Here is a 26250-nt window from a genome sequence, read left to right as displayed (position 1 = left end):
GTCCCCCGGCCTGGGGTGACACTGGGGAGGGGGGGACCCCCTGATGTTTGGGGGGGGTACTGTCAATAAAGGACCCTGTGCCCACCCAGCCCCTTCCTGGTGCCATGGGGGTGTCACAGGGACCCCAAACCCCCCGTGCCCCCCAACCACAGCCACGTCACACCTACATCCCAATTTATTCTCCAGGCCAGAAGCAGCTCTCGGTGCTGGGGGGGCGCGCAGTGTGGGGGCCGTGGGGCAGCCCCGGGGGGGGCAGAGCCCTGCAGGGCAGCGTGGGGGTGTCGGGGGGCCGGGGGGACACTCGGAGCCCGGCTCAGGGCAGGCTGGAGCTGCTGGCCGTGCTGTTGCGTTTCTGCAGGCACCGCACGGCGCTGGGCACCTGCAGCCCCGACGTCACCTGGAAGCTGCCGCACCACACCTGGGGACACGCGGGGGGGGGCTCAGGGGGGCTCAGGCAGGGCTGGCAGCCCCCCCAGGGCACCCAGCCCCGCTCCCCCTTACCATGAAGGCCGGCAGCACGGGCTGGGAGAACTTGGCCTTGAAGGTGTGCAGCAGCTGCTTGGTGCGGGCGTTGTAGAAGGACAGGAAACCTGCGGGAGTGGGGAACAGGTGGGCACAGGTGGGCACGGCCCCGGCACAGGGCTGGGGACAACGGCCGTGGTGGGGACAATGGTGGACATTGGTGTCCACTACGGAGCAGGGACATGCCGGTGCCCATGGCGGTGACAATGGCCATGACGGTGACAGTGCCCATGGTGGTGACAGTGTCCACAGTGGTGGCAGTGCCCATGGCAGTGACAACGGCCGTGGAGGTGGCAATGACCACGGTGGTGCCCATGGAGGTGGCAATGCCCATGGTGATGACAACAGCCACAGTGGTGGCAATTGCCGTGGTGGTGGCGATGCCCACGGTGGTGACAATGCCCATGGTGGTGACAATGTCCACACTGGTGCCCATGGAGGTGCCAATGCCCTTGGAGGTGCCAATGCCCATGGAGGTGACAATACTCATGGAGGTGAAAATACTCATGGAGATGACAATGCCCCTGGAGGTGCCAGCCCAGCCCAGCCCAGCCCGGCCCAGCCCGGCCCAGCCCGGCCCCACCTTCATGGAAGTTGCAGTGCACGCCGATGCAGTCGGGCACGGGCACGTCGAGCGCCTTGGCCTTGTTGTTGTGCTTGGCGCTGAAGCTGACCTGCAGCCAGTTGTTGAGGTGCAGGCACCAGGACGCCGGGGTCTTGCCCAGCTGGTCGAACTTGCCCAGGCTGCGGTAGGCCACGCCCACGCCGAAGGCTTTGCTGTCGCGGTCGTACCGCACCTCCCAGTAGTGCTCGTCCCCGTCGATCAGCGTGTCCCCTGCGGCACGGCCGCGGCTCTGCCCGGGGGCCCGCCGTGTGCCCTGCCCTGTGCCCTGCCTGTGCCACCTCCCCGGGACACCCACGGTGTGCCCTGCCTGTGCCACCTCCCCGGGACACCCACGGTGGGCCCTGACCTGTGCCACCTCCCCGGGACACCCACGGTGGGCCCTGTCCTGTGCCACCTCCCCGGGACACCCACAGCATGTCCTGTCCTGTGCCCTGACCTGTGCCCTGCCTGTGCCTGCCCCCCTGTACACCCACGGCATTCCCAGTCCTGTGTCACCTCCCGTGGGACACCCAGGGCATGCCCTGTGCCACCACCCCCAGGGCACCCCCCATGCCCTGTCCTGTCCCCACCCCACCAGGGCTGCCCCTGCATCACCCCCCATGCCCTGTCCCCTCCGTGTCCCCTCCTCACCCACACCCCTGGGTACCCCAGACCCACACCCCCAGGTACCCCACACCCACACCCCCGGGTGCCCCAGGGTCCCCCCACACCCCCGGGTGCCCCAGGGTCCCCCCACACCCCCGGGTGCCCCTCTCACCCAGCACCGTGTAGGACTCGGCGGTGAACCGGTCTCGGCCCCCACGGCCCAGGCTCATCCTCTTGGGCGACTGCACCACCCTGGGACACGGGGACAGCGGCAGGGTTGGCACTGCCGGGCCCAGGGGCCGTGCCAGGGGACCCGGGGCTGGCGTTACCTGGCAGGGGAGTTGGCAGGGGAGGCCGTCCTGCCCTTGCCGTCCTTCTCTCGGGCCTTGACGTCCTGCAGCTTCCCGCCCGTGGCGTCCCACTCCACGCTCAGCTCCTCCACACGCAGGTTCTGGTGGCACGTGCTGGCGTCCAGCCGGAACATGAACGCTGGGGACAGCCCCTGTCAGCCGTGCCAGACCCCACAGGGGTGGCACACGGGGGCACACGGGCACCTGCCACCCCTCCTCACACCCACCTCTGGTCTCCAAAGTGACCGGCTCAGAGAACTCGCCCGCCACCGCCTTGTTACACGCCCGGACCCGAAAATTCATGTACTTCATGTCAAACTTCAGCCCTGTGGGCACAGCGGGGTGACAGGGTGGGGCACGAGGAGGGCACTGCCACCCCCGTGTCCCCTGGGACAGCCCCAGCGCCCGCTGCACCCCCGTGCCCTCACCAGTGAGGGTGTACTCGGTGCCCTTGATGCCCTCGATGACCATCCAGGGCTGGTCCTCCTTGGCCCGGGGCGGCCCCTCGAAGTTGGTCCTGCGGTACTCCAGCACGTAGTGGTCGATCTTGCTGTCCTCGTCGGGCATCCTCCAGGCCAGGGTCACACAGTTATCGGCCACCAGCGACTCGGCCAGGTCGATCTCGGGGGCGCTGGGCACTGCCCGCAGGAGCAGCCGTGCCAGTGTCCCCCCCTCCCTGCCACACAGGGGTCCCCCAGCACTCCCCGGGCACCCCCAGGGCTCGGCAAGTCACACACCTCAGGCGTGGCACCCACGGGACCCCCAGCACGGCCCCCCGGCACAGCATCCCAACCCCAACCCCACCCCTGGCACCTCTGGAGAGGCGCCCCAGGGCTGCCCCTGCCCCGTCCCCCCGCGTCCCCCAGGCCTGGCAGTACCTGGCAGGAAGGCGAGGGCCTGCAGCAGGCGCCGCTCCTGGGCGAAATCCACCATCAGGTGGCTCATGTTATCGCTCACCTTGGCCTTGAGCGACAGGCGGAAGGCCGGAGCCATCGTCACACTGCGCCGGGACAGGGGACAGGGCTCAGCGGGGCCGGGCACCCACCCTGCCCTGCCCTGCCCGGCCCTGGGGAGGGGGCACAGCCACCACGGTGCCCTCAGGGACACCCCGGAGCCCTCAGGGCCACCACAGTGCCCTCAGGGACACCCCAGAGCCCTGAGGGACACCTCAGCACCTCAGGACCACCCCCAGTGGGGTCCTGGCTGGTAGGAAGAGGAGGAGGAGGAGGAGGAGGAGGAGGAGGAGGAGGGTTAGTGGGTGGGGGCTCAGGGGGGGCCGTACCTATCCTTGATCTGTTTGGCCGCCTTGTGAGCGCAGAGGGAAAGAGGAGGAGAGAAGCAGCAGTGAGGCAGCAGGGCCGGCACAGGGGGGCACATGCGGGACCTGTACCAGCTGTGGCACCCAGCGGGACAGCGTCCCTGCATCCCAGAGCACCCCAGAGCATCCCACAGCATCCAGGAGCACCCCAGAGCATCACAGAGCATCCCAGAGCATCCCAGAGCATCCCTGTATCCCAGAGCATCCCTGCATCCCACAGCATCCCAGAGCACCCCAGAGCATCCCAGAGCATCACTGTATCCCAGAGCATCCCTGCATCCCAGAGCATCCCAGAGCACCCCAGAGCATCCCTGTATCCTAGAGCATCCCTGCATACCAGAGCATCCCAGAGCATCCCGGAACACCCCAGAACATCCCTGTATCCCAGAGTATCCCTGCATCCCAGAGCATCCCAGGGCACCCCAGAGCATCCCTGCATCCCAGAGCATCCCAGAGCATCCCGGAGCACCCCAGAGCATCCCTGTATCCCAGAGCATCCCTGTATCCCAGAGTATCCCTGTATCCCAGTGTCCACAGGGGCCAGCACCCCGCACCCCCCGGCCCCGCACTCCAGTGCCGCCCCGTCCCTGCGTGGTGCCCCTTTGCCTGAGGAGAAGGGGGGCCCTGGGGACACCCCGGCGCCTGTGCTCCCCCCAGCCCCACAGCAGCACAGCCAGCCCAGCGCGGCCCCAGCGCAGACAGAAAAGGGGGGCCCGGCCCGGGGTGGCACCGAGCGGGTGACAAAGGGGGGTCAGGACACCCCCGGCGTGGGGACAGCCAGGCAGGGCCACCCCCGGCACCGCAGGGACTCACCTGGGAGAAGTCGTGGTGGTTGGCCGTGCCCAGGGCCTGGTTGGCCGCCTCCAGCAGCTCCTCCGAGCTCTCCAGGGCCTTGGAGCACGCCACGAGCTGGGCCTGGGGATGGAGGGAAGGCACAGGGGAAGTGCTGGGCGGGGGTCTCGGGCTGGGTGGGGGTCTCGAGCCGGGTGGGGGCTCCTGGCGGGGCTCACCTGCAGCTCGTAGGTGCGGCTGGCGCGCTCCTGCTTGATCTTCATCACCATGTCCTCCTTGAGCTCGTCCAGCAGCGTGTACAGAGACTGGAACTCGGCCTCCAGGTCCTCCTGCGCCCGCGCCGAGTTGGCCTGGGGACAGGGACAGGGACAAGGGACAGGGCCAGGCGTCAGCGGGGGCCAGGCCGGGGGGCCGGGGCAGGCCGGGGGGCCGAGGGTTACCTCCACATTCTGGATCATCTGCTTGAGGGAGTAGATGAAGTTCTGGATCTCCTCATTCTTCACGGCGAGGGTGGTGATGATCTTGCGCAGAGACTCCTGCCCGGCGCCCTGAGCCGGCTGTCAGTGTCCGCGGGCCCCACCCGGGCCCCTGCGCCCCCCAGGGGCCAGCCCCGCCGTGCCGGGCTGTGCCGGGCCGTGCCAAGCCGTGCCAAGCCGTGCCAGGCCGTGCCAGGCGCCATGGAGACCTGGCCGGGCTGCCCGGCACGGCTGGGCCGATGACTTGGCAATGTGAGTGTGAGTTATGGGTGTGAGTGCGGGTGTGAGTGCGGGTGTGAGTGCGGGTGTGCCAGTCCTGAGCCCCCCGCTCCCCCCCCGCGCCCCTCCGTGCCCCCGGGGCCATCCTGAACCCCTCCGCTCTCCATCCTCTCCACACCTGCGCTCCTCGTCCCTCCTTCTCCATCCCTCCGCTCCTCCTTCTCCATCTCATCCTCCGTCCCTCCCTCCCATCCCATCCATCCCCACTTCCTCCATCCCTCCTGCTCCTATCCCTCTCCCATCCATCCCCACTTCCTCCATCCTTCCGGCCCCTCTTCCTCCATCCCTCCTGCATCCCTCCCTCCTCCCTCCGCCCGTCCATGCCCTCTCCCTCCATCCCTCCCTCTCTCCCCACCCTCCTCACTCCATCCTCCATCCCCCCGCCCCGTGGCTCCATCCGCCCTCCCCGGTCCCGCCCGGTCCCCGCCGAGTCCGGCGGGCCCCCGGTGGCCCCGGGCCGTACCTGGTCGCCCATTCCGGGCCGGCCCCGCCGCGCTCGGCCCCGCCGCCACCAACAAAGGGGGAGCGGCGCCCCCGCCCCGCCCCGGCCCCGCCCCCGCCCCGGCCCCGCCCCGCCCCGCGGCATGCCGGGAGGTGTAGTCCAGGACGGGGGGGGGGGGCTGCGACCCCCGGGCTTGGGGAGCGCCGGGCCGGGGATGGGGGACATGGTCACCCCGGTGGGGACACTGTCACACTGCGTGGGGGGTCGCAGTCCAGGACACCCCACACTCCCCGGGTGGCCGCGCTGGGCCCCCCAGCCCGCTCGGGGGGCAGGAGGGGTCCCCTGCCCCAGGGGGACCAGAGGAAGCCCCCACGGGGCTCCTCCCCAGGCTGGAGTGGATCCGGGATCAAGGTGAAGCGTGAGGAGGTGCTGTCACCTGTCCTCGCTCTGGATGGTGTCCCACATCTCTGTCCCCATCCCTGTCCCCATTCCTGTCCCCATCCCTGCCCAAATCCCCATCCCCAAACTCCCACCCACGTCCCCACCTCTGTCCCCTCTCTGGTCCCCCTCTCTGTCACCTCCCCTGTACCACAGTGTCACACTGAGCTGGCCCGGGTGACGGAGGCCAGGAGGCTTAGGGGCCATGGTGCTTTGGGGACAGGGACAGTGTGGGGACAGGGACAGTGTGGGGACAGGGACAGCCCCTCGGAGGCGGGGGCTGGCCCCAGAGGGGAGATGTGGGGGCTCGGGGTCCTCATCCCCCTCCCTGGAGGTGAGCAGGGGACAAGGGGGGACAGGGGGGACAGCGCCTGATGACCCTGTGGACTCATCTCGACTCCCACCTCCATCCTGGGGATCCTGGGCCGTGGTGAGACCAGGGTGGGACAGAGGTGGCAGCGCCATCACCTTGTCCTGCCTTCCCCAGGGGCACCACAGAGCTGGGCACCAAGAGACACCAGAGGCACCCATTCCTGTCCCCATCCCTGTCCCCATTCCTGTCCCCATCTCAGTTCCCATCTCTGTCCCCACCCCTGTCCAAACCCCTACCCCCAACCCCCCCATCCACATCCCCACCTCTGCCCAAAAAACCTCCTCCCCAAATCCCCAAATCCCCAAATCCCCCAGTCCCCCGGTGGGCGGAGGCACCACGGCGTCACCACCCCGCTGTGACACGGCGGCTTTAATGGGGCGGGGGGCTCCGGCCGGGGGTCCCGCGCTCACAGGGGCTGCACGGCCACGGGGTAGAGCAGGGACAGGTGGCGGGCCCCGCGCACCGGCAGCGCCCGCGCCGTGTAATGTCCCACGGCCGCCGGCACCGACGGGAAGGCGGCCCCGGCCCGGCCCAGAGTGAAGTGCTGCTCCCGGGTCCGCGTCAGCTTCACGTGAACGAAACCCTGGCTGCTCCTGCGGGGCCGCCAGCGGCGGGAAATGAGGCACGGCGGCGGGGACGGGAGAACGGGATGGGGAGAATGGGATGGGGATGGGGATCTGGACAGGGATGAGGATGGGACAGGGATCAGGAGCGGGGTTCAGGCTGGGACAGGGAGCTGGACAAGGACAGGGATGGGGACAGGGGTGGGGGACACCTGGGATGGGAATAGGGCTGAGGACTGCGATGGAGATTGGGGTACAGATGTGGACAGGAGTGGGGACGAGGGCAGGGGCTGAGGCAGTGGGTGGCACCTCCCCAGGCGAGGGATCTTGGTCACCTCCAGCCCGTCCCCACACCTGGGACAGGACGAGGACACCCAACCCCCCGGCTCCGAGCCCCCAGTCCCAGGGTGGCAGGCAGAGCCCGGGGCTGTGCCCGTGTCCCCGGGCTCACCGGAGGGACAGCGAGTAGTCGTCGGGGCTGGTCTCGCAGTCGCGCACCAGGAAACTTCCCTCGCGGCACAGCGCCAGCAGCGTCTCGGCGCCCGCCCGCCCGATGGCGCCGTGGTACCAGCTGGGCACAGCGGGGTCACACCGGCGCCCCACGGGCCACACCGGCACCCCCTGGGCCACGGGGTGTCCCCTGAGGGCCAGGGACCCCGCCACACCCCACAGGGACCCCTGTGCCGTGGGGCGCCTTGTGCATCATGGGGGCAGTCAGGGCGTTGGCACCCGAGGGGGTCAGAGGGGCAACCACGCCATGGGGCACCCAACCATCCTATGGGGCACCCAACCATGCCATGGGGCACCCAAACATCCTATGGGGCACCCAAACATCCTATGGGGCACCCAATCATGCCATGGGGCACCCAAACATCCTATGGGGCACCCAACCACGCCATGGGGCACCCAACCATGCCATGGGGCACCCAAACATCCTATGGGGCACCCAACCATGCCATGGGGCACCCAACCATGCCATGGGGCACCCAAACATCCTATGGGGCGCCCAACCATGCCATGGGGCACCCAACCATGCCATGGGGCACCCAAACATCCTATGGGGCACCCAAATATCCCATAGGGCACCCAACCATCCTATGGGGCACCCAAACACCCTATGGAGCACTCAGCCATGACATGGGGCACCCAGCCATCCAATGGGGCACCCAGCCAAGCCATGGGGCACCCAAACACCCTCTGGGGCAGCCAAGCCCATGGGGATTCACCCATGACGTGGGACCCTCTGCACCCCCTGGGGACCCCCCCAGGTCAAAGGGCCCAGCCACACCACGGGACACCCCTGACCCCACGAGGACCCGCTCGACGGACCCCACGAGGACCCCCCGTGCCACGCTGTGTCACCGGGAGCCCATGGGACGCCCCCAGACTCACGCCTGCTTCTCCAGGGGCAGCGAGGTGTCCACGTGCCTGGGGCTGGGGGGACAGCCCGGCCGGGGGGCGCGGGGGGAGCGCGGCAGCGGCCGGGACAGGCTGGGCGAGCGCTCGGGGCTCTCAAACTGCACTGCGGGGACAAAGGGCTGTCACCCAGCCCGCCCGCCGCCCGGGGCTCCGCTCAGGGCCGCCGAGGAGCGTCCCAGAGGTGGCTCTGCCCCTCCTGCCCTGCCGCCCCATTGCTGGGGCCCATTGGGGTCCCAGGGGTGAGGGCCATGGGCACTGGGGGACACGGGGGGGACCCCAGGGTGCTGGGGGATGCTGAGGTCCCCAGGGAAGCTGCGGGATGTAGGGTCGGGGGACCCTGCGGTGGTCCCCACGGGCACTGGAGGATGCCGAGAGCCAGGAGTGGCACCCATGGGAGCCGCGGGTCCCCGAGGTGGCACCCGGGGACTCTGTCACCTGCGAACGCCCGCGAGATGTGATCCTTCTTCCACTCCCAGGGCTGGTCGTACTCGTCGGCCGGGCGCTCGTCGTCGCGGGGGAGGCGGCTCTGGCGGGCCGGGGCCCCCCCCGGGCCGTCCCCGGCCGTGTCCCACTCCTCGGAGGGGGTGTCGTAGAGCTGCGGACCCCGGCGCGGCCGCCCCCGCCGGCCCTCGCCCTGCCGCGGGCACCCTGGGGACGGCGGACGGGGCGGTGGGAGGCGCCCGGGACCCCCGCGAGGGGGCTGGGGGTGCCCGGGGTGTCACCCACCTGTGGCCTCCTCGTCGCAGCCGCCCTCGGGCGCCGGGTCCTGCTCCCCCTCGAAGGGCTCCGAGTACTCGCTCTCACCTGGGCCCTGCTCGGGGAGGGGGGCTCCGGGTGGGACGGGACCCCCGGTGCCCCCAAGCACCCCCCCGGTCCCTTGGTGCCCTCACGGGACCCTTGCGGCTCCCGCAGCCTCGACACGGGTGTCCCCGGCCCCGTCCCCGCTGCCGCCCACCCGGTCCCTTTGTCCCCCAGCCCCTCTGCCGTTCTCCCTCTCCCGGTGACTCCGCCGTCCCCAGCCGCCCCCCGGTTCCCTCTCCCAGTGACCCCAAATCCTCCCCGGGTGCCCCAGTGCCCCCCCGACCCCTGGGCTCTCCCCGGCCCCGCTCTCCCGGTCCTTGTTCCCGGCCGCTCTCTCCCCCGCCCGTTCCCTATCTCCCCCCATCCCCTCCGGTGCCCAGAGCCCCCCGCTCGCCGCTCGCCGTTCTCTCCGCTGCCCCACTCAGCCCCCCGGCTCCTCCCGCTCCCGGTGCCCCCGGTGCCCCCGGTGCCCCCGGTGCCCCCCGCTCCCCAGCCCCCCGCCCGCTGCCCCACTGCACCGTCGCTCCCCCCGCCGCCCTCCCCGCTCCTGCCGCTCGGCTGGGGCTGCTGCCCGGTGACCCCGCTGCCCCCCCGGTGCCCCCCCGGTGCCCCCCCCCGCTGCCCCCCGGTGCCCCCCGCCCGTACCTGCTGCAGGCGGCGGGGGCCGCCCCCCGGGCCGGCGCCCCCCACCCGCACCAGGCGGTGTCGGGGGGAGGCTGCGGGGCCGCGGAGCGGAGCGCCGGGGGCGGCGGCGGGGGGACCCCCGGGGCTGCCGGGCCCGCTGTAGTCGGGCTGGGGCGGGCGCGGGGGGGAGCGCCGAGCCCCCCGGCCCAGGTACTCCCGGAGCCACTTGGCCATGGCGGGGAGCGGCACCGGGACCCGCCGGGACCCGCCGGGACCCCCCCGCCGCCGCCGCCGCCGCCGCCGGAGCCGCTTTGTGTCGCCGCCGCGCGCGGCGCGGACCGGAGCCCCCGATCCCCCCCCCCCCAACCCGCGCCCGCCTCGCCGGGGGCACCGGCACGGGGGGGCCAGACCACCGAGGGGACAGCGGCAGGGACACCGGGGGGAACACGGCGGGACCCCGCGGGAGGGGACGGTCATCCCCCCCCCACCCCCCGAGTGGCGGGGGGCACCGGGACCCCCAAGTGGCACCGGGGCGGGTCCTCCCCGTGTGACAGCGGGAGAACGGGGGGGCACCGGGACCGCCAGACGATGGCATCCCCCCCAGGGGCTGTCCCGGGGGGCCGGAGGGGTGCAGGGCTTTGGGGGGAACGAGGAGCCCCCCAGCTCTGTCACCCACCCCTGGGCAGCCCGTCCTGGGGGGCGCGGGGGGCTCTGCTCCCCCTCTGCCCCGGGGTTTGGGGGGCAGGAGGGTGGCAGCCCCCCAGCCCAGCCCCCAGTGCCCCCGTGGCATTGTGTGTCCCCAGAACAAAGGTCCCTCTCGGGGTCTCCCTCAGGTCCCCTCTGGCGCCGGGGGGTGGTGACAGCTGGGGACTGGGGGGGACACACCTGGGGGGACCCGGCCTGAGACCCCCCCTCGTGCCCCCCCCGGCCCCGGGCTGAGCCCAGTGCCCAGCATTGAAGAGGCTAATTAAGGCACGTGCACAGAATGCTAATTGGGACGGGGGGGCTGCCCTCCTGCCCAGCTCTCCCTGGTGCCCCAGAGCCCCCCTAGGCCCTCCGCCCACCAGCCCCCCGTTAATTAGCTCAGCAATTAGAGGTGGGTGCCTTGATGAGGGGGAAGCTCATGGTGAGGACAGCCCCCTGGGGGTGGGTGGCACGGGGGGGGGGTCTCTGCCATCGCGGTGGGGGTCCCCGGGGCAGGACCCAGCAGTGCCCACGTCCAAATCACTCCGTGGAAGGAGACAAACAACCGGCTCTGCCAGATCCCATTTATTCCGGAGCTGTGGCTGCTGGAGCCCCGCAGGCTCCGAGTGGAGGGGAGGGGGGTTTGTCCCCCGAGCTCCTGGGGACATCTGGGGGGCTGCTGGTGGCAGGACAGCCCTGTCCCCGCGGTGAGGGGCGCGATGAGCCCCCCGGGGTGTGCAGAGGTGGGATCTGACACACCCTGGGACACAAGGGGCCGGTGCTGAAGTGAAGGACGGGGGCTGAGCACCCCAGCTCCAAGGTCCTCCTCCTGCTGGGGGGGCCCAGGGCACCCCAAACCCGACCTGGGCATGGTGACTATGGGGGGCTGAGGGCAGTGCCCCCCGGGATGGACACAGCAGGGTCCTGACCATGCCAACACGTCCTGCGGGCAGGGCTGGGACCCTGCTGCAGGGAAAACGCCTTCCCCGCGCTGCTGTTGCTGCTGCTGCTGGGCAGGCCTGCATCCCCGGCGCCCTGGCTGCGCTCCCAGCTCGGTGTGGGGCTGCAGGAGCAGCAGGGAGCCGGGACAGCCGCGGGCCTGCTCCCCCCGGCCCCTCAGGCGCTGTCCTCGCTGTCCGAGTAGGCTCCCAGCAAACCCAGCGAGGACGTGGCTGCTGCTGCTGTGGCTGTGGCTGGAAGAGAGCCTGGGGAGGAGGGAGGGAGAGGATCCGGTCAGGCCCAGCCTTCCCAGGGCTGGGAGCCTGCAAACGCCAGCCTGGCCCGGCTGCTCCCAGCTGGAGAGATTTCCCCGCATCCCTGGGGGGATCCCGAGGCCGGGGAGGAGAAATCGGGTGGAGCAGGAGCTGGGACCCTCCTTCTCTCCCTCCACAGCCCCGCTGGGAGATTCCCACCAGCCCAATCCTTGGGAGAGCAGCCAGGAGCAGGTGGCTGGGGAAGCACAGGGCAGAGGGGATCCCTCCAAGAGCCGTCCCTTCCCAGGGATCCCCCGAGGACGGGGCTTAGGACCAACCCGCCCAGAACAAACCGATCCCCCGTCTCCCTCCCCACGGCCATGGATCCCCTGCCTTGCTGGGCAGCTCACTGAGGGGCTGTAAACCCTGCCAGCTCGCTCTGTGCTCCCTAAAGCTCGCCAGCTCCAGCAGTGAGGCGGGATTCATCACCGGGCCCCAAACCACAGCAGTCCTCCTGCTGTCCCACCCCAGACTGGCTGCTGTGACGTTCCCAGGGCTCTATCTGCTGTTTTGAAGCTCCTGGCCTTGCCAACCTGTCCCCAAGGCCGTGGCTTAGAGCCAAGAGCCAGGAGAGAGCCTCCCCTTCCCCAGGCAGGGGGGACAGCCCCCAGTCCTCACCCCACCCCACAGGAGCCCGGCTCAGAGCACGGGGCCAAAGCCCGCTGGGGGCTGTCAGAGCCCTCCGCAGGGGCAGGTACCAGTGCCGCCTGTGCTCCCTGGGGTCTCCATCCCGTTCTCCAGGCCAGGATCGGCTCTCTGCCTCCTGCGGGCCACCAGCCCGGCCAGCTGGGCCCTGGTGCTGAGCTTGCCCACGCCGCGCTCCCAGCTCTCCGTCCTCGGCCTCTTGCTCTGGGGCTCCTGTGGGGCACAGCGGGGTCAGGGGGCTCCGGCCTGGAGCGGGCACTGGGGAGAAAAGCAGCACAGACACCAGGAGAGGGGCCCCATGGGGAATTCTGCCCCTGCAGGGACGTGGAGCTGCAAAGCTGCCCCTGGAGATCAGAGACTAAACCCAGCCTCGGGATGGCCCTGGGCTGCTGAGGAGGCACAGAAAACGATCCCAGGATGGTTTGGCTTGGAACGACCTTAAAGCCCATCCAGTGCCACCTTCCGCTATCCCGGCTTGCTCCAAGCCCTGTCCAGCCTGGCCTGGGACACTTCCAGCCTCAGCTGCTCTGGGCACCCTGTTCCAGACATCCAACCCTGCCCTGCCCCGTGCCAGAGCATCCCCCGTGTCCTGCCCAGGTAAAATCGTTCTCTCCCTGTTCTATCGGCTCCTCTCAAGGGCACTGAGCAGCCCCGGGGACCTGCAGGTGCTGCAGCCCTGGAACCCGAGTGAACCCCAGTGCCCCGGGCAGGGGATTAGTGCTGGCCCAGGGAGCTGGGCTGGGATTAATCCCAGCCCCACTCCTGGCCCAGGGAACTGGGCTGGGATTAATCCCAGCCCCACTCCCCACTCCGGGCTCGGCAGCTTTGATCCAGCCCAGCAGACACGGCCCCGGGGCAGGGATCCAGGGATGACAGCGGGGACAGGGCAGGGCGGGTTGTTGGGATAATCCCTCCCTCCAGCCGGGCTCTGGGAGCTCTTTTGTTCTGAACCCAAAGCACAGCCCGGGGAGAGGCCGGGCCCAGCAGAGCTCGTTCTTCCCGAGGAAAGGGAGGACGGGGGCAGCTCCATCCCAGCCTTTGTCAGCAGGCACAGCCCGGAATCCCCCAGTGACCCCCGGCTGCTCCCAGCCCAGTGCACAGGGACACGGCCTTGGGGAGCTGCTCAGGCGTGACAGCAGCCCGGTGTCACCCAGAGCGGGGACACAGAGCTCCAGGGCAGAGCACACAGCCCCAGGGCAGAGGATCTGGGCTGGGCTCGCTCACCTCCTGCAGGATGTCCGTGGGTTTGCTCTGGGCCCTGCGGTTGGGGTGGGGTTTCGCAGGTTCCTCGTCCGAGTCGGAATCCAGCAGCAGCTGGCGGTTCTGGGCCTGCTCCAGCATGGCCCTGAGGGGACAGAGAGGTGCTGGAGCTGCGTCCACCGCACTGCCAGCCCCTGCAGAGCCCCGGGATCCACCTTCCCGAGGGGTTTATGGGATCAGGTTCACGCTGAGGGGGGAGAGCGCCGGGATCTGGAGCTTCACCCCAGAGCAGGAGCTGTGTCCGTGTGAGGGCACTTTCCGGGGGATTGGAGCCCTACAGACCCCACAGAATCCCACCTGGTTGGGCTGCAAGGACCTCCCACCCCTCCCTGAACGCTCTGCCCCGTGGGATCTCCTCCCACCCCCCCAGCCCAGCCTGGCTCATCCCTCCTGCCCTTCCAGCCCCCCTCACTTCATCTCCTGCTCGTCCTCCTCCTGCTCCTTGCGCCTCTGCTCCTCCTCCAGCTCCTTGTACTGCTTCAGCATGGCCTCAAAGTCCACGTTGGCCTGGCGCTGGTTGAGCTCCTTCAGCTCCTGCAGGTTCTCCAGGACCTCCATCTCCAGCTTGGAGTCCTTGGTTCGGTTCTCCAGCACCTGGGAGGGGGGGATAATTTGGGATCTTTGAGGCAGCAGAGCCTGACAGGAGCCTCCAACACCTCCCCACGATGGATGAAGCACAAGAGGCTCCTCCTCATCCTCATTTTCGGGCAGGGCAGGGAAACCTGAACGGCTGCAGGGTCACTGCTGTGGCTGGGGAGAGCCAGGCAGGGCGGGAGAGGATTTCCTGCAGTACCTTCATGGGGTTGTTGAGCTCTTCCTCTTCCCTCTCCTTCTGCAGCCTCTTCTCCTCCTCCTCCAGGAGCTTCTCAGCCTGGAAGTTCCTGGTGGCCCCATGCTCCATGGTGTAATCCGTGTTCTCGGGGTCTGTCTGAGGGGGGGAACAGCAGCAGGGTGGGAATCCTGCTCCACTCAGCCCCAGACACCTCCAGAGCCACACATTCCCCCATTCCACCAACAAAACTGCCACGGGAAGGGCTGACCCAGCCAAAATCCCACCCTCACACCCAGCCTGTGCTGGGATAAAAGTGTCAGGGAGCCGGAAGGGACCCTCAGGCCTGGCTCTGAACGGGACAATCCCACTAACGCCACTGTCCAAAGGCTCCTGGAGCTATGCCTGTGCCCATTCCCTGGGGGAACTCAGTGCCCCACCACCCTTGGGGGGAAAAAACCCTTCCCTGCTCTCCATGAGAGAGAAAAAACCTTTCCCTGCTCTCCATGAGAGAGAAGAAACCTTTCCCTGCTCTCCATGAGAGAGAAAACCTTTCCCTGCTCTCCATGAGAGAGAAAACCTTTCCCTGCTCTCCATGAGAGAGAAGAAACCTTTCCCTGCTCTCCATGAGAGAGAAAACCTTTCCCTGCTCTCCATGAGAGAGAAGAAACCTTTCCCTGCTCTCCATGAGAGAGAAAACCTTTCCCTGCTCTCCATGAGAGAGAAGAAACCTTTCCCTGCTCTCCATGAGAGAGAAAAAACCTTTCCCTGCTCTCCAAGAGAGAAAAAACCTTTCCCTGCTCTCCATGAGAGAAGAAACCTTTCCCTGCTCTCCATGAGAGAAAAAACCTTTCCCTGCTCTCCATGAGAGAGAAGAAACCTTTCCCTGCTCTCCATGAGAGAAGAAACCTTTCCCTGCTCTCCATGAGAGAAGAAACCTTTCCCTGCTCTCCCTCCCCCGTCCCTGGGACAGCTCCAGGCGTTCCCTGGGGTCCCCCCAGGCAGGGAGGGGCCGGAATGGGGCCCAGGCTCACCTTGAAGGTGATCTCGGCCAGACACCGGGTGCACTTGATGTAGAAGCGGAAGATGGGCAGCCCCAGGTAGGCCTCGTTCTGCACCGTCTCCTTGCGGGCGTTAAACTTCTTGCCCTTGTAAATGTACTCGCCACACGTCTTGCACCTGGGGAGAGGGGAGGGGAGGACCCGGGGCACCCCAAAAAAACCGGGAATCAACACCAGGAACAGCCCAGGGGATTTATTGAACCAGGCTGGTTCTGCCTTTGGGAATTCTGCGGCGACCGAGCCCCAAAATCAGGGAATTGTGGATTGGTTGGGTTGGGAGAGAACTAAAATCCCCCCCAGTGCCACGGCAGGGACACGTGAGGGAGAGCAGGAGGTGCTGGGGGTGGTTCCCTTCCAGGACCTGCAGGAGCTGACAGGAAGGATGGAGAGAGGGCAGTTACAGGGGATGGAGGGACAGGACACAGGGAATGGCTCCCACTGCCACAGGGCAGGGATGGGTGGGTGGTCGGGAAGGAATTCCTGGCTGGGAGGGTGGGGAAGGGCTGGGATGGAATTCCCAGAGCAGCTGTGGCTGCCCCTGGATCCTTGGGAATGTCCAAGGCCAGGCTGGAGCAGCCTGGGACAGGGGAAGGTGTCCCTGCCCATGGCACTGGGTGGGCTTTGAGGCCCTTCCAACCCATCCCATGAGTGACCCTGGCATTCCACGAGTGATCCTGGCATTCCACGAGTGATCCTGGCATCCCACGAGTGATCCTGGCATCCCACGAGTGATCCTGGCATCCCATGAGTGATCCTGGCATTCCACGAGTGACCCTGGTGTCTCTCACCTCATGTTGAAGGGGGCCATGAGCCTCACCACGTACTGCCGGTCCTTGGGGAGTTTGAGCTTCGGGATCTTGGCCGGATCGAAGTCCGGGGGGTAATATTTCTGTGGAGAGAGAGGGGGTTTGGGAATGCTGGAGCCCGGGAATGCTCCCACTCCCCACAGCTCCGACAGGAGGGCAGCCAGGGGAGAGCCGGGCTCCGCCGGCAGGGAGCAGCGACAGGAGGAGAGGAAACGGCCTCAGCGGGGGTTTAAATTGGATATTGGGAAAATTCCTTCATGGGAACACTGGGGTCAGCTGCCCAGGGAGGTCTGGAGTGCCCATCCCTGGAGGTGTCACTCAGGCCTGGATGTGGCACCCAGAGCTCTGGGCTGGGGACGAGAGCACCGGGCACAGCCTGGATCCGACCTCGGCTCTTTTCCAGCCTCGATGGTCCCGGGATTCTGAGTGACCCCCGAGCCAACCGGGACCCCCCGGCGCCCTCGGGGAACCCTTCGCTGGCCCAGCCTCACCCGGGGCGCTCCCCCAGCTCCCCTGGGCGGGGATCCTTCCTCCAACTCACGTTCAGGACTTTCCGTTCCGACATCGCTGCGGCTTCTCTCGGCCCCGGTGCTGCCGGTGCTGCCGGTGCTGCCTCCGCGCCGCCCGCCGCTTCCGGGTGTGCCCCCGCCCCCTGCGCCTCTTATTGGCTCAGCGGGCCGCGGCCTCCCCGATCCTCGCCTGTCATTGGCTGATCCGGCTGTCTGTCAACGGGAGGCGCCCACGGCTGTTGTACAACCCAGCCAAGAGTCGGCCGGAGAGCCGCGGCCTCACAAGAGGTTCCGGACATTCTTGGGCCCCGGGGGACCGCTGTCCCTCCTCCCCGGCTGGGGCAGGGGGACCCCGGGGATGCGATCCGGGACTGGGGAAACTCGGCTTCCTCAGAGCAACACGTGGGCCCCGGCCTCCCCTGGTCTCCCATGACGCATATTCATCATGCGGAAAACAGGTCGCAAACAGTCTGTTTTGTATTTAAAATATCACTTTCTTCCTTAAAACCGAGGACTCCCGAGTCCTTTCGAGTTGGCAGCTGTTTTTTTTTTTTTTTGTGCTCACTCCACTGAGCATGCGCAGCCATGGCCGCCATGCTGTACGGCACGGCCGCCGTGCGCACGCGGCGCCGCCATTCCGTACTGCGCGCCTGCCATGCGCACAACCGCTATTCCCGGAAGCGCGGGCGGCCCCAGCTGGTGCTGCCGCCCGCCCCGCCCTCACGGCGGGACTGCAGCCCTGCGCGCTCTCAGATCCTCCCTCCCCGCTGCCACCCGCCCCAATTTGCCGGCGCCGCCACAGCGCGCCAGCGCAAAGCCGCCATTGCCGCCGGCGGCGCGGCATCAGGGCGCATGCGCAGGGCCTCCCGCGCCCTTTCCCGCCACCTCTTCCCCCTGACGCGCATGCGCTTGGCAGCGCCCCCTGGCGGCCCGGCCCACCGCCCCGTCCCGTCGTGCCCCGCGCTCCCCACACAAAGGACGCGCTGGGAAATGGCGGCGGCCGCGGCCTCGCAAAGCGCCCCCGGGAAAATGGAGCCGCCCCCGGCCGCGGCCCCGGCGGCAGCGGCGGCTCCGCCAGCGCCCAACGGGGCGGCCGGCGCGGGGGGGCCGCCCCCCAAGAGGTAGGGAGGGCCATGAGGGGCCGCGTTGCCGGTGGGGCCGAGGGGCCGCGTGCGGCCTCCCCGCGCCTGGGTCCGGCCTGAGGGCGGCGGGACGGGCCGGGCCCGGCGGGCTCCCGGTGAGCTCCCGGTGAGCTCGGTACCGGTGCGGGGCCGCTCCCGGCGCTGCGGCCGCTGCTCCCGCCGGGCGTGCTTGGGGATCCCGGGCGGGGCCGGCCCGGAGGCGCCTCCGGGGCTCCGCAGCGCTGCGGGCCCGGTGCCAGCGGGCGGGGAGCCCCGGGACCATCCCCGGCCCCTCGGGAAAAGCCTCTGCTGAGTTCTGGTGGAGTTTCGCCTTCCCCGGGGGCTGCGGGCTGTGCCGGCGTGGGGATGTTTAACTTTATTACTTTTTTTTGCGGTCAGTAAGTTGCGGTAACTCCGTTGCTCTCCGCGCGGTTTGGAGCAGAGTCTGCTCCTGTTTGGGGGCGATTTCCCCGTGAGGGGATTTAGGAGCGTGAACACCTCCGGAGTGGGAGTTTAAAGTCATGCCGGAGAGGGGTTGCACAATCCCGGTGGTGTTGTGGGTAAAACGTTACAGAAATTTAAACCAAAATCAGCTCCCGCTCTGTGAACGCGGGGATGGACACACAAAAAGCCTCAGCGGCTTCTCGCTTCCTCGTGTGAAATCCCGCCCTTGGCAAAGCCGGTTTCGGTCCCAAATCCCTGGGATAGGAAGGACTTCTCCCCCTCGGGGCGTTTCTGGCCCCAGATCCGTTCCGGGCCGATAAGGGGCGGGCTGTACCTGCCGCCGTGATTGATTCCTGGGGCGGACTCAGGCTGGGTTTGGGTTTGTGTGTTCACCTGTCCAGATGTCACTCTGGGGGAAAAAGATCCATTTATTTATTTTTCCCCTTGCAGAACAGTCAGGCCGTGCTTTGGGCAGTAAAACGCCGCCAGACACAATTTCATTGACTGAAATTGTCAGGGGCAGAGCCAGCCCTGATCCCGGGACAGGGAGAATGTTTCCTGGGTTCTGTTGGGATCAGCAGTTTGTCTCCACGAGGAGCCAGGTCGTTCCTAGAGGGATAAATAAAGATATTTCTGTGCTGTGGTGTTGTTTCCCTTGAGCCTGCCTGGTTCGGGGTGGCTCCAGGGGATTTGTTTGTTCTCCAGGTGCAGTTTCTGTTTGGGATGTGCAGCGCTCAGTTCCACAGGGATAACACCAACAATCCTGTGGCTCCTTCTCAGTGGGGAAATCCAGTTTAAGGAGCAACCACTAAAATCTGAGAGCAGCTTTTCACACAACTGCTACAGTTTGTGTTACTTTGCCAACTAAACAGAAATGAAGGTGGAAAAAGGATTGTCCCACTTCAAGTCCAGTTTTGGAGTTTTAGTTATTTCATTCATTAAGAAGCTTTATGGAAGTTCAGTGAGAGGAAGACTGGCAGATTCCCATCCCTGTGTCTGGAGAAGCTTTGGCTGATGGAAGCAGGGAACACACTCAAATACAAACCTTCAGAGGCCTCTACATTCCTAATTTCCTTTTTCCCTGCAGGCTCTTGTGTCTGTTCAGGGGTTGAAATGGTCCTGGAGGGATGGAGCTGGGATTTCTGCCCTGGAATTTGCAGGGCTGCACAGGAGCTGACTTGGGAAAAAGCTCAGGACAGAGAAATTGTAGAAACTTCATCTTTTTTATCTGGTGTGCTCTGAATTCCTCCTCAAGACGTGTTGGTGCATCACTGAGTGAGCAAGGAGATTAATTGGATTAGGGAAGGGAATTATGTAAGACTGAGGCTGAAGCAATTTGTTCAGTTGGTTGGTTTGTTTGTTTTATTCAAGATGGGCTTTAGGGTCCCTTCCCACCCAGACTGCTCTGGGGTTCAGGGACTTTGTGCTGTGGGGTTCAGTGGCTTTGTCCTGGTTTTGTCCCCCTGGACCTGGTGGCCCTGCCCCGTCCCCAGCAGCTCACAGGGGCTCAGTGACTGTCCTGTTGTGTCCCCTGGCCCTGCCCCGTCCCCAGGGGCTCACAGGGGCTCAGTGACTGTCCTGTTGTGTCCCCTGGCCCTGCCCCGTCCCCAGGGGCTCACAGGGGCTCAGTGACTGTCCTGTTGTGTCCCCTGGCCCTGCCCCGTCCCCAGGGGCTCACAGGGGCTCAGTGACTGTCCTGTTGTGTCCCCTGGCCCTGCCCCGTCCCCAGGGGCTCACAGGGGCTCAGTGACTGTCCTGTTGTGTCCCCTGGCCCTGCCCCGTCCCCAGGGGCTCAGTGACTGTCCTGTTGTGTCCCCTGGCCCTGCCCTGTCCCCAGGGGCTCACAGGGGCTCAGTGACTGTCCTGTTGTGTCCCCTGGCCCTGCCCTGTCCCCAGGGGCTCACAGGGGCTCAGTGACTGTCCTGTTGTGTCCCCTGGCCCTGCCCCGTCCCCAGGGGCTCACAGGGACTCAGTGACTGTCCTGTTGTGTCCCCTGGCCCTGCCCCGTCCCCAGGGGCTCAGGGGCTCTGTGCTCTGGGGTTCTGTCCCTGCTCACAGGGTTCTGTCCCCGCAGCGAAGGCGAGCGCCCGGCGCCCAGCGAGAAGAAGAAGGAGAAGGGGCTGAAGAGGGGCGGGAACCGCTTCGAGCCCTACGCCAGCCCCGCCAAGCGGTACCGCGCCTTCATCACCAACATCCCCTTCGACGTCAAGTGGCAGTCCCTCAAGGACCTGGTCAAAGAGAAAGGTAACGTGCAGCTCAGGGCCCCAGCCGTGCCTGGCTCTGTCTGCAGCTCACACTTGCACTTGTGGGTGCACTTGGCCGCCACACGAGGTTGGAAAAGCTCTTCCCAAGCCCTGCTGGGTGTTGCACAAGCTCGGAGCCTGGCAGGGGACCTGGCAGCCTTCCAGGGGACGCTTCCTGTGGGGGCCTCTGGCCTGCAGCTGACAGAGCCTCATCCCGGGATTAGCAGTGTTTTCCTGAGGGATCCAGCCCCGGGCTCTCAGCAGATCTGAGCCTTGAGTGCAGCAGAATTTCTGAAGCATTTTCATGTTTTTTGGGCACTCAGGTGGTCACGTCCTGCTCTGGTGTGTGGGTGTCCAGCTGTGTCCCCGTGGGGCTCTGGACTGGCTTCAGGAGCCATCCTGCCATTGGTTGCAGTTCAATGTGTTTAAGGGTGACCTGTAAAATCAGGTTGGTGCTTTGGCATGTGCTGCAGCAGAATCAGGGCTTTGGAAATCAGGTTTGTGGTGTTCCCCCTTCCACAGGTCCCTTTAATTCCCATGTGGTTGGGAGCTGCCTTTGCTGGCCTGGACATCTTCATCTCTTGAGGAAGATGAGGAGGTTGAGCTGAGTACTCGGGTAGTGACAAGTCTAAATTAGTGTCATTTCTTCAGGCTGGTGCCCAGCTTTCTAGTTTTCAAGTCACATGGAAGTGCAGTGGAGTGGCAAGAAAATCCTTGGTTTCTCCAGCCTTAAAATGCGTAAACCAAGTTCAGAGTAACAGCACAACCTTTCCTGTGGGGACACAGAGCATCGGCCAGGGCAGTGGTCATTGTGCTGGAGCTGGGTGAGGACTGACAGTTCTGACAGTTCAGGTGTCTGAGTGTGGCCTGAAGAAGGGGAAAACAAAGTTCCAGAGGGTCTCAAACGTTTGTCTTTGGAGGCCAAAGGGAACCGAGTCTGAGGAAGGGCCGTGGGGACTGGGAGCACTGGGAGCTTCCCTGACTGGGGGCTGTTGGAGACCAGCAGTGTTTTTGTGTGATGGCAACAGCCTGCAAGGCTGCTGGCACAGGCCCTGGTTATGGGGGGAGCCCCCTGTGCCCCCCGGCTCCCCCAGCTCCGGTGGTGTGATGTTTCCAGCTCTCCGTGCTGTGTGAATCCTGTTCCCGAGGAGGGCAGAGGCCGGGCTGAGGTCGTTTCCTGCCGGGCTGTTCAGCTGCTCCCTCCAGCAGATGCTCCCTGGGGGAACGCTGGAGCCTTTTCCTTCTGGCTGCAGGGCTTGTCCTGCTCAGACCGGGATGGTCCTTCCCGGGGCTGGGCACTGCTGATGGATCCAACAGTTGGGATTTGCCCTGGGGCTCTTCTGGCCTTCCCCCACCCTGCTGGGCTGAGCTTTGCTCAGTCCTCGCCCCAAGGCACAGCAGTTCCAAACCCCAGGAACGTGCCCGTGGAAAACCCGTTGGAATTCTTGCTGTGGAAGCGTGAGAACGCCAGGCCAAACGTCCCAGGCTCTGGGAGCAGGAGGAATTCCGTGCCCGAGGGGAAGCCCTGGGTGTGTGAGGGCTCTGCAGGGCCCGTGCAGCAGCAGGAGCTCGGGGAGGTGCCGAGTTGCAGGAGCTGTTCCTGCAGCCCGGGAGTGGCCAGGCTCTGTCTGTCCCAGCGCCGTGCCTCGGGCATGCCAGTGGATTGGTTGGAGAAACTCAATTACAGGTATGCAGTGGGAATGTTGGTAATGGAATAAGAGATGTTCTTGTTTGGAACTCCCTCGTTTTGCCTGGCACACACAAGGTGTTACCAAAGTGACTGGTGGGAATTTGGCAAGGGTTTCCAGAGGCAGCAGTTTTCCATGGATGTAACTGAGTGCTGGATCCCTGTCTTGATCTGTCCCCCACACGTGGGAATGTTCATGGCAGCAAAAAAACTGGGATCTGAACTCCAGATGTTCATTGGTTCCTTTAGGAAATACAGGAACTGGTGTTTTAAACCTCCCTGCCCGGAGTAGGGAAAGGCACAGAGTCCAAGGAGAGGGCTTAGCTGTAAAACGAGGCAGGAACTGTCACATCGTGTGGGGAGGGACCTGTTAATTACCGTAATTAGTGCGGTTCCATGGACACTGCTGTGACCAGGAGCAGTTCCAGAAGGGCAGGGCTGGGATGCCCCGGGCAGGGCTGTGCCCACATTCCCTTTCCCATCCCTGCCCGGGGCTGTGGCAGAGCAGGAATTCCCTTTCCCATCCCGGCCCGGGGCTGTGGCACAGCAGGAATTCCCTTTCCCATCCCGGCCCGGGGCTGTGGCAGAGCAGGAATTCCCTTTCCCATCCCGGCCCGGGGCTGTGGCAGAGCAGGAATCTCCGGAATGCCCGTGCTGAGGCTGGGCACTGGGGTTACTGCACAGTGCCCAGGGTTTATCCCCGTGGGGAGTTTGGGGACTCGGGGGGGGGAGGGATGGGGAAGGAATGAGCTGTTCCACCCTTGTCCTGTTTCCCCTTCCGTTTGCTGAGGTCTCTGAGGAGTTGCTCTGTTTCCCTTGGGCTTTCACCATCTTCCCAGGAAATCTCAGCCCTTCCCTGGCTGCGGGGAGCTTTTCACTCCCTCTTTGCTGCCTGAGCTCTTCAGGAGCCCAAATCTCCACTTTGGCTCTTCTCCTGCAAAGGGAAGTGTCCCTTCCCCATCCGTGACAGAACTGCTGACTGCTGTCTCTGCTTTGGGGAGGTTTTCCTTCTCCCTTTTCAGCCCAAGCTTTGCATGTGTAAAACCTGCTCCTCTTCTCCCCCCAGCCCCCCTGTAACTGTCCAGGGGCTGCCTGTCCCAAACTTTACCTGGAAATGAGGGAGGAGCTGTGCCCAGCTCTGCTCTGCCCCACAGTGGAGTGTGAGGAGACATCCAGCCACTTTGGGGTTTTCCTTCCCTCTTCAGGATTTACTTTTGGCCCTGGAGGCCAAGGAATAACTGTTCCAGGGCATTTCCCCTGTCCCAGGTCTGTTCTTGCCCCCACTTCCCTCTCTGCACCTCTCAGAGCTCTTTGCTTTGTCACAAACTGTTAAAATCAAATTGCCCGACCTAAAGTTGACATTTCTGTCTCTCCTTGTGCTGGGGAGTTCTCAGTTCTGTCTTCAGGGCCTCAGGTCACCCTGTGGATCCTGATCAGGGTGTTGGAATCCTGCTGGAGCAGCCCAGCCTGAACATTGGCATTTTCTGTACTCCAAAACTTTGTATCACTTCCCAGAGTTTTAAAGGGGAGGAAAAATACTGATTGTGATAAATAATTTACACTGAGGCTTTCTTCAGTTTGGATTTCTGGTTCTTGCAGTAAATCTGCTCCAGTCTCCTGGTTTGGGAAAAGCTGCATCTCCAAACTTTGAGGTTTAACTAAATCCATAAATCAGTCTCCTCCCTGTTAAGCCTTAAGGACCCCACAGGGAACATGTGCCTTAATTAGAGCTGCAGTGATTTGGAGCTGGTGGTTTTGGGGAGTTTCCTCCCTTGGGAGGCTCCTGAAGTAACAGTTTTTGTGCTGGGATGAAATTCCTGCACTTGTGGCTGTGGGGTGTTCCTGACAGAATCCAGCAGTTCTCTGGCAGGAGGGAATCGCTGGGCATTTCTCCTGGTCCAGCACATGGGCATCTGCTCCTGGTACTTTTCCATGGCATCCTGTGCTTGGGGATCTAAAAAAAAAACCGCCCAAAGCTCCAAATAAAATGTGACCCAGCCTAGCTTCTTATAAAAATATTTCCTTAGCCAGCTGCAGACAAGGTTCTCCTGGCAGAAGGGTTGGGTTGGCTCCTCTCACACATTTTAAGGTGAGATTGATGCATTTTCATGGCTCTGGGCTCTGTCTTGGCTCAGAGCGTTTGCTCTGAGTGTGTCACTCCCCCTCCTGCAGTTCTGACTTTGGGCTCTTCAGGAAGTTCAGGTGTCCTTTAAAGGAAAGCACCTACTTCAGGCTGGATATTTGGGGTTTCCTGTGTCTGTGAAAGGCTCCAGCAGGAAGCTCTGAGCGAAACTGGCACAGACTCAACATTCCAAGAGGTTCCTGGAGAGGCTGTGGTTCAGAGTCAGGGGTGGGTTGCAGGAGCAGATGTTCAGTGGTGTTGGAGCTCCTCAGACTTGGCAAACTCTTTTAGGAGTTGTTGGTGTGGGTGAGGAGAGGAGAGAGGAGAGGGGAGGAAAGGAGAGGGGCCAGGGAGTGCCGGAGCTGTGGCTCTGAGGAGTTTTGGAGTGCAGCTCCCAGGGAGGAATTGGTGACTCCATTTGCATCCCTGGCCCGGTGTGCTGGGCTCTGGCTGCTGCTCTTGAGCTGGACGGTGTCAGAACCTCGTGGGGATTCTGAACCCCCCCGGGAACAATCCCACGTGTGCTGTGTGAGCTGGGGGGTTACAGCCTGCAGTTCCTTGTTTGGATGGACACTCCACTGGAGTCCCTTTCAGAGGGACTGGTCAGCCTTTTCCAGCCTCAAACTTTGTCCTCCCAAAAGCATCCTGCTCTCTGGCTGGAATGCTCTTACTGCTAAATTACTGCTTAAAATAAGAAATGGAGATTAAGAATCAGTGGTTTCATTAGGCATTCCCTTTTTTTTCCAGCTTCGGGAGACCTTGCAGGCTGTCAGTTCTGCACAGTGATCCTCAGTGTCCTGTGAATTGCTGGGCCTGGGGGAGGTCAGGCTGAACACCTCCCTCTGTCCCTGTGAAACCCCAGTTCTTGCTCCAGTTAAACCTATTCATGTTCAGCTGGCCTGTGCTTTGCCACAAATAAAACATTCACCACCCAGAGAAACCTGGAGTCCTCCTGGTTTGAATTTAAACCCCAGGACTTGTAAAACCAGAAAGGAGAAATTTAAAAAAAAAAAAAAAATAAAAAAAGGTGTTTATTCCATTCTTCTGTATGCCAGTCCCTTCAAAGGCAGCAGCCATTTGGGTCGTTGCATTCTGGAGGTCCCTGCCAGAGAGGGAATCCCAGTCCTGGGAGGAAAGGGACAGGTGGAGTTTGCCGTGAACTTTTGCCTCTTGCTGTTGGCAGTTTTGTCTTGAGAGCAAACACGGCAGATTTCAATGCTAAAATGGAATTTATTGTGGCTTAACACAAACCTGTGGAAATAAAGAGCAGGCAGGCAGCGATGTCTTGATCTGCTGGTTCAGTGTGACTTTTTTTGGTCTTTAAATCCTGAGAAAAAGAAATCAGTTGAAATTCTGGATTGTGGAGCCAGGACCATCCTGTGGGGAGTGAAGGAAACGTGTTCCTGCAGCCTTTCCCCTGGGTTTGGGCTGCCTCAGGTCACGAGTGGGCTCTGAGGATCCAGGGAGCTGCAGCAATCTCTGGCTTTGGAGGTGGAGGAAAAGCAAGAACATACTGAAGCGCTCAAAGCCTTTACTGCATACCTGTAATTGTCCAGTTCTGTGGTCTAGAGAACATGGAGTGTTTCTGGGCTTTCTTATAAGGCAGAGAGGCTCCATACACGGTTGTTGATTGTTCTAAATTCCCATTGTTTTCTTGGCTTTTCTCCCTTGGTATCTGTGTCGTCTGGAATCTGATTTGTAGTTGGTGAGGTAACATACGTGGAGCTCTTAATGGACGCTGAAGGAAAGTCAAGGGTAAGTGTTTTGAGAGTTTCTTTGTGGATTTTCTACCTGAAAATGTTTCTGTGTGCTGGACAGGAGGCCAGGGAGGCTCAGAGTGTGGATGTGCAGTGGCTCTAGGTCAGGAGTGCCGTGGGATGGGAGGAGGTGGGCTGGGCTCTGCAGTCAGGAGCCGTTGGCGTTGGCCGTGTGACCCCAGCAGGGCAGGACAGGCCTCTGGAACATTCCTGTGCTTTGGAAAAGTCACTCGAGTGGTTGGCTGAGTTTGGAAAGGGCCAGGCTGCGACAGCAGGTGCTGC

General features: G+C 64.3%; 4 protein-coding genes across 5 annotated transcripts; 1 reads left to right on the top strand and 3 right to left on the bottom strand.

Moving 5' to 3' along the window:
* Positions 1 to 157: 157 nt before the first annotated feature.
* FSD1 (fibronectin type III and SPRY domain containing 1) lies at positions 158 to 5485 on the bottom strand. Of its 2 annotated transcripts, none has more exons than XM_066205724.1 (13): positions 5411 to 5485; positions 4633 to 4740; positions 4411 to 4542; positions 4214 to 4315; positions 3365 to 3387; positions 2961 to 3082; positions 2511 to 2720; positions 2310 to 2408; positions 2062 to 2221; positions 1905 to 1984; positions 1106 to 1357; positions 502 to 590; positions 158 to 418 (listed from the first exon to the last, which is right to left on the bottom strand). In XM_066205724.1, the coding sequence occupies exons 1-13, from the start codon at positions 5420 to 5422 to the stop codon at positions 314 to 316; spliced, it is 1494 nt and encodes a 497-aa protein (XP_066061821.1). In that variant the 5' UTR covers positions 5423 to 5485; the 3' UTR covers positions 158 to 313. The 2 variants fall into 2 exon arrangements, with proteins under 2 accessions (XP_066061821.1, XP_066061820.1); XM_066205723.1 differs by lacking the exon at positions 5411 to 5485 and adding an exon at positions 5066 to 5107.
* Positions 5486 to 6606: 1121 nt separating this feature from the next.
* Positions 6607 to 9841, bottom strand: SHD (Src homology 2 domain containing transforming protein D). Its single transcript, XM_066205762.1, has 6 exons — positions 9629 to 9841; positions 8909 to 8993; positions 8618 to 8830; positions 8156 to 8285; positions 7215 to 7334; positions 6607 to 6793 (listed from the first exon to the last, which is right to left on the bottom strand). The coding sequence occupies exons 1-6, from the start codon at positions 9839 to 9841 to the stop codon at positions 6607 to 6609; spliced, it is 948 nt and encodes a 315-aa protein (XP_066061859.1).
* Positions 9842 to 10861: 1020 nt separating this feature from the next.
* Positions 10862 to 16710, bottom strand: YJU2 (YJU2 splicing factor homolog). Its single transcript, XM_066205761.1, has 8 exons — positions 16627 to 16710; positions 16068 to 16168; positions 15253 to 15397; positions 14243 to 14377; positions 13862 to 14043; positions 13414 to 13534; positions 12243 to 12402; positions 10862 to 11496 (listed from the first exon to the last, which is right to left on the bottom strand). Exons 1-8 carry the CDS (start codon positions 16648 to 16650, stop codon positions 11408 to 11410), a joined length of 957 nt encoding a protein of 318 aa, XP_066061858.1. The 5' UTR covers positions 16651 to 16710; the 3' UTR covers positions 10862 to 11407.
* An 847-nt stretch (positions 16711 to 17557) lies between these two features.
* LOC136302330 (heterogeneous nuclear ribonucleoprotein M-like) lies at positions 17558 to 26157 on the top strand. Its single transcript, XM_066205779.1, has 3 exons — positions 17558 to 17715; positions 20234 to 20403; positions 25914 to 26157. The coding sequence occupies exons 1-3, from the start codon at positions 17585 to 17587 to the stop codon at positions 26069 to 26071; spliced, it is 459 nt and encodes a 152-aa protein (XP_066061876.1). The 5' UTR covers positions 17558 to 17584; the 3' UTR covers positions 26072 to 26157.
* Positions 26158 to 26250: the final 93 nt, after the last annotated feature.

This window comes from Chamaea fasciata, unplaced genomic scaffold (genome assembly GCF_029207755.1).
Source record: "Chamaea fasciata isolate MVZ Bird 193981 ecotype frontalis unplaced genomic scaffold, bChaFas1.0.hap1 SCAF_28, whole genome shotgun sequence".
NCBI lineage: Eukaryota > Metazoa > Chordata > Aves > Passeriformes > Sylviidae > Chamaea > Chamaea fasciata.
This window is presented reverse-complemented; position numbering and strand designations above follow the sequence as displayed.